Genomic DNA, 11,263 nt, shown 5'->3' on the forward strand with positions numbered 1-11,263 from the left:
CCAGATTTTTAACCAATTTAAGAGACTAGATAAACCACAGGAGGGCTCCAGAACCCACAGGAGTTGCCTCACAGCTACAGTATAACAGAAAACAATTTTCTGCCCATTCAGAATAAAAAGGAATAAATATATATATTAAACAAAATTAATAAATATAAAATTATATTGATATATAAAATAATGTAAAAATAAAATGTGCAATATATGCATACTCTCCACTGAGACATCACCATCCTTATTAGTTACCATACATGTGACAGTGGATGATTCCCAGGGAGTCCAGTATTATCCCTTCTGCCATTTCCACGTCCTGGATATCAACACAAGAGTTCCTCCATGAAGATCCTTATTGTGCACAGTATAGTTCCACGAGCTCCGAACCAGAGGCGTCTTAACATTGAAGTGACTATAGATTATTTTATTGGTGTTATTGATGAATGCAAATTCTTCACTTTCTTTAGGGCCTCAGTCACCAAAAAACTAAAGGACTCGGGACAAACCACATGATAGAAACTGTTAAATATAGAGGTTTCAAAAATTATACAATTCTTATTTAACATTTTATGTAGTTTATATTCAATAATTTTATAGCAAACTTACTGGAATGATGATATTAGATAAACAAACACAATAAATATGTTTACAGATGAATACAAAGTAACATTATTTTTGAAATTCTAATCATTTTCAAAATTGTGGCTTGTCATATTCTTGTTCCAAAGTCACTCAATTATATTTGCCAACTCCTTTGACTTATCATTTTTAATTCTAATGTTTTTATAATCTCTAAGATTTTTATCCCATAATGTGTAGGTGAATTATGAGAATCTTAGATAAATAAAGTGGTATTTTAACTGTATCGATCCGCTGACTATTGGATATGATGGATGACACTATTCATATGTGGTATGTGATAAAGAGATGTGTTCCTTTTCGCTCTGGGACTCTTCAATGTAATCACTGTATATTGCATTCGTCAATGCCAAGCTACTTGTTGCCTCAGAGTAGGGATGCGACATCGATGTTTTAAGACCTATGTTTTCTAAACATCGATGTTTTTAAGCCGATGTTTTCTAATCATCGATGTTTTTGAACAACTATTTCAGAAACATAAGGTCTGTTCCAACGATCCCGCATTCTACGGCCTGTAAAAAGTGCTTTTTGAAACAAGTATCCGACAACGACTGAAACAACATCGATGTTTTAAAATATCGTTGATTACAATACATTATCCAAAATACATCGATGTTTTTGAAAAACTATTTCAGAAACATAAGGTCTGTTCCAACGATCCCGCATTCTATGGCCTGTAAAAAGTGCTTTTTGAAACAAGTATCCGACAACGACTAAAACAACATCGATGTTTTAAAATATAGTTGCTTACAATACATTACCCAAAATACATCGATGTTTTTGAACAACTATTTCAGAAACATGGGGTCTGTTCCAACGATCCCGCATTCTACGGCCTGTAAGAAGAGTTTTATCAAAGAATCCGACATAGACTACAAAAAACATCGATGTTTTAAAATATCGTTCCTTAAAATATACATTACCCAAAATACATCGATGTTTTTGAACAAATATTTCAGAAACATAAGGTCTGTTCCAACGATCCCACGTCCTACGGCCTGTAAGAAGTGCTTTTTGAAACAAAGAATCCGACATCGACTACAAAAACTTGACTTAAAAAATATTATCGAATTACATCTAATCGATTCTTAGTTTCAAAAACTACTTCTGACAGGCCGTAAAATGCGTGATCGTTGGAACAGACCTTATGTTTCTAAAATAGTTGTTCAAAAACATCGATGTATTTTCGGTAATGTATTGTAAGTAACGATATTTTAAAACATCGATGTTTTTTTAGTCGATGTCGGGTTCTTTGTTTAAAAACCCCTTCTGACAGGCCGTAAAATGCGTGATCGTTGGAACAGACCTTATGTTTCTGAAATAGTTGTTTAAAAACATCGAAGTATTTTGAGTAATCTATTGTAAGCAACGATATTTTAATATTAACCATAGATATTTTAAAACATCGATGTTTTTTGTAGTCGATGTCGGATTCTTTGTTCCAAAAATCACTTCTGACAGGCCGAAGAATGCGTGATCGTAAGAACAGACCTTATGTTATTCAGATGGATGTTCAAAAACATCGATGTATTTTGGGTAATGTATTGTAACCAACGATATTTTAAAACATTGATGTTTTTTGGAGTCCATGTCCTATTGGTTGATTGAAAAAGCACTTCTGACTGGCCGGAGCATGCGTAGTCTTTAGAACAGTCTTTATGTTACAGAAATGGTTAAAAAAAAACATCGATGTTTTTTATCGATGTCGCATCCCTACCTCAGAGCAATCGCGCGTCATTATTTTGGGATACTTTAAGATTTAATTTTAGTCGCATGTCAGACTTAAAACATCTTTATTATTACATTATATCGTATATTATTGTCGAATGAACCCTGATGGACTGTGACATTAAAAAAATTTCAGCACACATTATGATGAAATAATTACTAACCAAACCCTTCAACCAACACATGATAACGAAATAACTAAGTCTACTGTAATGATCTATGTGAGAACAGCCAAGCTCAAAAACAATAAGTCGTAGGAAACTGAGAACCAAAACCACTTATATTTTTTTAATAGTATTTTTTTTTTAATTTTAAAAAACATCCATTTAAGGGTTAGTATGCCAATTCTCCTCCCCCCCTACCACTTAATAATCTTTATGTACACTAATTTTCCAGCTATTTTTGTTATTTCTTGTGTATGCTGATCTCAATTTAGGTTCTTATCAATAAAAATTTATAGATAGTCTCTTCATGCAAGTATATATCAGTATTTGTATCGGTATTAATTTTAATTTCATTTGGTTCACCAGCTTTTGTTATTGGGTATGAGGTGAATTTAGTTTTATTGATTATTATTACAGATTTGGCCATTTCATGTTTTTTAAGTCAGCTTCTACTTTTTCCTTAATAATTAATACAAAATCATCTGCAAAATAGACTATTTTTCCATTACCAATAACAGATATAAAAAATAATAATGGCCCTAGTACTATCCCTTGTGGAATACCGATCCCTTGTGGGATATTCGACTATCTATTTGTCACTTATGTGACCTTTAATTTTGGTGTGCTTCAATCGTTTATCTAAATATTTTGTCGACCATTGTAACATTACTCTTTGAAATCCTTACTGAATTTTAATAAATAAATAAATAAAAGAATTGATAAATAAGGTTACAATGTATGTTATAACTGAAAGTAATAGAACACAGCATAGCAAGAAAAATGAAACTTCTGATAAATTCAGAACAATTTATTTCTACAATTCTAATCACAATTTATTATCCATACGCAGCTACTTAGGGAAACTATTCCAACTTTAACTATTTGCACATCAACTAAACAACTTTTTCTTCTTTTAGATAATGGCGGCTAAAAAATATTAGAAAATTTAGAACCTGAAACTTCATTTTAGGAATAGTATCACTTATCTTACCAGGGTGAGATGGTCGGAAACGTAATACTTAACCACCAACTTGGTTTATCATAGGGTTTTATCTTACATAAGCCTCACAAGTTTCTGCACAAGAAGTATTATCCTTTGCGTAGCTAAGGATCTTATTATACAGAGGCTGTTTATTAGTACTAGATCCCCGCAATTAATAATGGGTTCTGATTAGGAAAAATAAAAATACAATGAAATCTTTCATTACAATATAATCAAACAATATACATTCCTGTACACAGTGTTTTAAAGACAAATTCATTTTCATAACAATAATTTTAACTAATAAACACTACTGACATTTCATCATTCATATCATATGTACATTAAGTGCAAAAATAGTAACGAATCTAGCAGGGAACAGAGTTTTTCAATTATGTTAGAAAATAAATCTAAAAATCATAACATAATTTTATACATCAGCATAAAGCGGATTAGATCAAAAAATCAACTTCACATATTTTTTTAAACTAAACTAATCTATACTATTATTTTTGAAAAAAAAAAAAAAAAATCATTTTACCTGACTAAATAATTGACCGATTTCTACCCATTATTAGAAATAGACTTTAAAGAAAAAATAAAATTACTAATAATTAATATAAAATAACTAACAATTCATTGATTTTTCAACAATAAATCATAACTAATTTGTCACTAAAAATAGATGATCTAGTAAAACCTACTTAAATTAACTAAATCGGGCGCCACTTAATGCTTTGCTCTCTAATCGCAAAACAAAATGCCTCATAAATACATATAATTAATTATAATTCTTAAGACATTTTTATACAATAGGAGTCCAATATCACATGTTGATTTAGTTTTGATTAAAAAAAAAAATTAAAGTTAACAAATCTGTAAGAAAAAAAAAGAAAAGAAAAATGCATTAAGAAGGTATAAGTCACTGAGATCACAGAAGAAAAAGAAGATTACATACGACACATTTTTACGATATTATGTAAGAGTGAATGTTAATGATTTAAAACAAGGTGCTCAGTAAAGTAGAGATTTTTTAATGATGAACATTGCTAAGATAATCCTAATAAAACTTGTAGAATTTCTGCAAAAAAGTAATTAACATTAAACAAATTAAAAAATATATACAAATTTTGTTTTAGTTTAAAATAAATTTATTTTAAAGCAAAATTATTTCACCAATTTAAATAAAACTGTCGGATGTTACAGCTACAATGCCATCTTCAGGAATAAAATTTTAAATAACACATTAAAGCAACAACTCACAGATTCAAACTCCCAAGGTAGAGTCTTAGGTTTTTAACATTTAAAAACCTAAATTAATAAAAACAGTAGATAATAATTATAAATGTAATATAATAGAGTCAATTTATATTACCAAAAATTTATAAACTGATATGAATGGTGTAATTGTACATTGTGCAAATATTATTGACAAAATAAAATTCTAGAGAAACACTAAATTAAATTTTTAACTTAAATATTTTAAATTAGACATATTCAATTTTACACAATAAAATTATAATTAAAAAATAGTATTAGCAGGAATAATATTAAGCAGAGGATTTTGATTTAGAGGGCTGTGGTTATAAGTCTAAATAACCTTGGAAGTCTGAATCAGTAAGTACATACTAAAATGTGTAAATTAAAGTTTTGTTCCTGAAGATGGCGTTTCAGCCGAAACATTGAACAGATATATTTAATTAGATGAAATAAATTTACTTTTAAAATCAATATTAAATAAAAAATAAAAATGAAAATGTCAATGCTTTTCAATCTCTACTTTACCGATTAGTGATGTCAAACATGCAAATTTGGAAATTTACCACCTAAGCGATTTTAAACCTAATCTACTACAAATGAACACAGTTTAATTAACATAGCTAAGATTTCATTTTAGACTATAAATAAAATTAAGTTACAACTTTGAACAATATATGTATGTATCTGAAAAATAAAATCAACTTTCAATTATATAGTATATAAATAGATTCTAAGAGTATCAGTTATGACCCAGTCAAATATTAAACAATTTACATCTATATACACATATTTAAAATTAAGTACATATTATCTCAATCGAATTATTGTAAAAATGATTAATAAAAAAAAAATTGTAATTCACCTTCAAAGTTTTAATTAGATTTAAATGAACAAGAGATTTTCATCGAAAGCTTCACAGGAATGATGACTTGTTAAGAAAACAGGCATAGTAAAATAATATCAAAGAAAAAAAAAAGAATGGTTTCAAGTCCGAAAAAGTGAAGGTACAATACAATCGAGAGCGACGTGAGCAGAATCTGTCTTGCCGATGATCAGGAGAGGCAATGGACACAAGGTGAAGCTATGTGCTCAACACAATAGGCCAACCGTCCGTCTTAACCACAGCCAAATGCACTACACCAATCTGCAAATGATAAAAATTCTTTAAACTCATTTTTTTTTGTTATAAATTGTTTATTAATTCTGGAACATATCTCTTTATAATAATACTATAAAATAGCTCTACTGCATAATCCAAGAATTCCCTGGGTTTCATTATTGGGGGATATTACCCGAATTACTTATAATTTGCTGGTATAGCTGAAGTGAACTGTATTGAAATAAAACCTCAATTCTTCCTATATTTATGGAACAATTGGTTATTTGTTTTGCCGAAAGGGTTTACAAGATAGTTTTTCTAATTTAAATTAATTTTGACAATTGATAAGTTTACAAGGAATAATGGAAGGGATTATAGGTTACTTGGTCGATATTCTAGTGATCTTATATTTGATGTTCCGATGAAGACAGGTTGCTCTCTTGTTCTTTTCTTTTCTTCTCTCATCTAGCCGCTGCCCCTCTTGCCTGGGTGTGGTGAATATCTACTCACTCATTTTGCGTTGTAGAAAGTAGCCCTTTTTTAAAATGTGCTAGCTCTTTTTTTCAGCTGTACAGGCCAATATGGCTACCAACTCTCTGCCCTTCCATATGTTTTCACTGTGCCATTAAAAAAAGCTTGATGGGGCATCCTCAAACATCTACATTTAATATTTCTAAAATTTCCTATTATTTTTTCTTTAACATCATTTTATATTAACTATATTATTTCAAATTCTTGAGACAAGGTAATTATTTATTAAATAAATCAAAAATTCGTATCCATTTTTGTCTCAACACTTTATTTTTCACCAGTCCAACGTTTCGGCCATTCTAGCCATCCTCAAGGACATCTTCAATATAATTTCTTCCTCACATTAATTTAAAGTTTCTTTTGTAGGCTATTCTGCCCAGGTCATTTTCTTTGTTATAAGTTAAAAGCCTATTTTTTTTTTTAATTTAAAATCATTAACATTTAATTTTCCTCTATAAGATTATCAACAATTAATACAACACCATCTAATTGTTGATAATCTTATAGAGGAAAATTAAATGTTAATGATTTTAAATTAAAAAAAAAAAAAATAGGCTTTTAACTTATAATAAAGAAAATGACCTGGGCAGAATAGCCTGCAAAATAAACTTTAAATTAATGTGAGGAAGAAATTATATTGAAGATGTCCTTGAGGATGGCTAGAATTGCCGAAACGTAGGACTGGTGAAAAATAAAGTGTTGAGACAAAAATGGATACGAATTTTTGATTTATTTAATAAATAATTTTATATATTTTTGTTTCCAAATGTAACATATTACTATCCTCTACTCTTCCTTAACAACCACCCGATTCACTTCTATCCTACAATAAAAAACCTTTACGTCACCTTCGACCAACACCTCTCCTGGAATAATCACATTTTCCAAATCACACGCAAATCCATAACTGTACTCAAACAATTTCTAAGATTCCGTAATTCCATTCCTCAGAATACCCGTCAGCTCCTAGTATCCTCCCTTATCTTCCGCTACTTCGACTACGGTTCCTTGGTCTATGGAAGGCCTTCTGCAGGACTAGAGCTGAGAGTGAAGAGACTCATGAATTGCTATGTAAGATTTATCTTTGGGTTCCCAAGGTACTCTCAAGGTCTTCCATTGGATACCGAGTTGAAGTGGCTCTATCCAACCTCCCGAAGACAATACCTCCTTCGTGTTTTCATATTCCAAGTTCTTAAAATCAAAAAACCTACCTATATCCTTGATCCTCTTACTCTTCGTTCATCCATCCACTCATTAAACACCAGATCCCAACCAATTGATTTATATATGCCCTTCTATAGAACCGCCTTTTTTAGCAAATCCTTCATCATACGTGCAACTTCCTTCTGGAATTCTCTTCCCATCTTTCTTTTAAACAACACCAATTCCTCCACTTATTGTATAACCAAAACTCCACATCATTGTAATCAAATAAATAGGCATATATTGATTAATATTATAAACAGTAGTTAAGCCAATATCCCAATGTAATTTCATTTTACTATCTGAAAACTTGTAAATGCTTGCCAGATAAAAATCTTAATGAACCATGTATTTATTCTTAGGGGACATATGTCCCAGAATAAAATTATTTTTTCATTTCATTAATTAACCACCACTTTCCCCCCACTTTTCTATCCTGTTGGCCTTCTCATCCGCCTTCAGCTCAATTTTGTGGTTGCTTCCATTCTGCAAGGTGAGTGCTCTATTTTTTTCATTATTTTCCTTTTTTCTTGACCATTATTTTATTCTTATTTACCTTATTTTAATTCGTAATGTATTTTTATATATATATATATTTTTAACTACTTTTCTTATTTGTTATCATTTCTGTTTTCATTAATCGTCTAATAGTTTTTGTAATTCTTGTTTATTTATAATTTTCACTGTACATATTATTATTTTCTTTAATTCACTTTTTTCAGTTTCATGTAAATTTTCACTTTTTAAATTATATTTAGCCACTTAGCTTACTTTTATTTAATGCTTTCTATTCTCTTACTTTGATAAATTATTTTAATTGTTTATATCTTTTTTTTTAGCCCTGATGAAGCCCTGTAAAGTGGGGCAAAATGTTGGCTCACAATAAATAGTTTAATTAATATTTGAGTTGTTTTTTTTATTGCACTTGGACCATCTTCATTTTATATATTCATCATCATCATCTGTGGCGCTACAACTCTTGTAGAGTCAAGGCCTCCTGCAACTTCGTCCGCTAGTCCTCTCTAATGGTAGCCGCTGCTCTCCAATTGCGGATTCCCAAGATAGATCTGGCATCCGTTGCCACTTCATGCATTGGATTCATTGAAGTCAGGGTCTTCCTACTCTCCTAGTCCCATATATCCTTCGTCCAGGATCATACTAGGAATCTGATCCTGGGTCATTATTAATACATTGCCTCCCCACCGAAGCCGTCCCACTTTGATCACCCTTACAATATACGGGTTCCTGTACAGGCCTGCCAGTTCAGTATTTGACCTCATCATCCAGATCCCATCAGCACAAACCGGGCCATAATTTTATACATTACACCTAGTCAATCCAAAATCTTCCAATATGATTAAAATAAACTTCTGATATTAATAGCTTAAAAATATTTACATATTTTATATAAATCTGAAGACCGGAAAGGGGTTATGGGGCATTAACTGAGGATTTGAATTTAAGGAGATCGGAGAAATATGAGGGATGGCGGGATTGGACAGCTTGCTGCAGGATGCCAGGAAATACTTGAAATGATGGTAGGAAGGATAAAGTCAGTTATTGATATTACAGTAAATAAAAAAAACTTACTTAAAACTTTGTTGAACTGAAGGTAATTCTCAGGTACTTAATTTTATAGTATGAGTAAGTGTTTACATTGTATTAGATTGAGTTTTTAACCGATGACTTTTAACCTTCAGACAGTCTGAAATGTAAAAAAAAAAACCTATAAATATAATAAATATTCAATTAGAAAAAATTAAATATGTAAAAAAGTAGATAATAGATTAGTTACAGGTCAGTCAGACGTTAAGTACGGAGTAACCTGGTTATGTGAGAAACCTCTAGTACTCATGATCACTAGAAGAAAGCAGTCTGTTGGAGGGTGTACACTTCTTAGGCGAGTGACACCAGAAGTGGGGTTAATTCCTTTCACAGGAGTGGCATCTACTACGCCATATTTGACAGTTGAGAGTTGCTGCAGCACCCCGTATGCCAGAAATGGCTATTTTTTTAAAAAGTTTGAGAAGGCTACTCAAAGGCTGATTCACCTTTCTTTGTTGATTTTGGTTTTTTGAATTAATATTAATTCTCAGTTATTTTTTTGTTGTAAGCATTATAAATTCTAAAAAATAATTTTTACTTGTTTTTTTTATAAACAACTTTCTCCATTATATCAGAAAAAATTATTTATTTGTATTAAACTTTATATTTAAATGTTTTTCTAAAAAGAAATTATTATTTTATTAAATGCTCCTAGAAAATATTAATTGAAAAATCGACCAACTTAATTAAATTTTATATTTACTCCTTACTTTTTAGAACAGCATAAATATTTTAGGATCCTTAATATTCACATTGAAATAAGTCTGAACCGAGAAAAAAACAAGAATTCCTCAAGAACAGATAAATGAATTTTCATTACAGATATAGCAAATTATTGGAAATAACATTTACTACAACTTGTTTTCTCTTAACATTTACGATTAAATGAACGGTTTTACAAATAATTACATTAATGGGCAAAATTCGTAAATATTTGTGATTGAGATTTGATTTCTTGAATTTTTTTCAATGTTAACCTTTATAATTGGTACTTTGTGGCTCAATACCCTGTATAAAACAATTTATCAGGATTTGACAGGTTGCCACACATTTGTTAGTAAATATTTGGATTTCTTCAACAAACACCAAATCTTTTCACAGTGTTGCAAAATTATGAATTCTTGTTCAAAAAATGTCTAGTTTTTTTTTTTTACTTTGGTATGTAATAAAAACATGTTTAATATGTAACTTGTTAGTAATCAGTCCACGTATGATAGATTTTAAGACATGGGATATATGAGCCAACGTCACAATCTAGGCAGAAGTATCTTGTTTCCTCTTTAACTTATTTTCCACTTATTGTTTCGAACAGCACACTACACAAAGTCTGTACGGTTTGGCCTTATTGGCAGTTGGTGGAATAATATCAATAAAATGTCTTTCTGAAATATCCTACGCTCTTTGAGATCTCAGTTACACAGGTTACATTGTACATTATTATATTTAGAGAAGTAAATAATCTAAAAACCTAAAAAAAAAAAATACCTCAGAATGATCATGGATATGCCAAATGACAAAAGTATTTTCAGAAATCATTAACCGAGACCAGCCCATCGAATAAAATCTGGAAGAGATCGCACTGGCATATCCCTACCCATCGCCTTCAGAACCAAATTCCTGTCTTCAGTCAGAAGAACAACATCACGATACAGTTTTCTCCTTCCACCTAGAAACATTTTAAAATTGACGTAATAATAATAAATTAAAAAAAATAAAAATATTCGAAGAAATTAATTGGCTTACCTTCTTTTATTTCATCTTTATTGGATGTTTTGCAAAGATTGACGCATGTAGTTAATATTTTATCATCATTTGTCATTTCCTAAAAAAAAAAGGAATATTTTTTTAAAACTATCAATATTTTATTTCTTATATTGTAATAAGCTCTTTTTGAGTATATAAGGGGTATTCATGATGTTGTGTTAAATGTTAAATGTTTTACCATGTTAAATGTTATAACTATAAGATTGTGAGCAGCCCTATTTGAAGTCATGTTAAACGTTAAATGCATAAGAGCCCCTAGTGGATTTTCTCAGCAACTTGTTGTATAAGCCTTTA

At 30.3% G+C, this 11,263-nt stretch overlaps 1 protein-coding gene across 6 annotated transcripts in view; it reads right to left on the minus strand.

Annotated features, from left to right (window-relative positions):
* Positions 1-3,719: 3,719 nt before the first annotated feature.
* LOC106678379 (Smg6 nonsense mediated mRNA decay factor) overlaps positions 3,720-11,263 on the minus strand; it is a 79,837-nt gene continuing 72,293 nt past the window's right edge. For all 6 annotated transcript variants that reach the window (XM_067049694.1, XM_067049693.1, XM_067049696.1 and 3 more), the window contains 4 exons: positions 10,949-11,027; positions 10,691-10,871; positions 9,191-9,305; positions 3,720-5,911 (listed from right to left, as the gene is read on the minus strand). In XM_067049694.1, coding sequence (XP_066905795.1) covers positions 10,741-10,871; positions 10,949-11,027 — 210 coding nt within the window. In that variant the 3' untranslated portion in view covers positions 3,720-5,911; positions 9,191-9,305; positions 10,691-10,740. The remainder of the gene's footprint in view (positions 5,912-9,190; positions 9,306-10,690; positions 10,872-10,948; positions 11,028-11,263) is intronic.

The sequence above is a fragment of the Halyomorpha halys genome, unplaced genomic scaffold (genome assembly GCF_000696795.3).
Source record: "Halyomorpha halys isolate HHAL.00 unplaced genomic scaffold, Hhal_1.1 Scaffold136.1, whole genome shotgun sequence".
Taxonomy (NCBI): domain Eukaryota; kingdom Metazoa; phylum Arthropoda; class Insecta; order Hemiptera; family Pentatomidae; genus Halyomorpha; species Halyomorpha halys.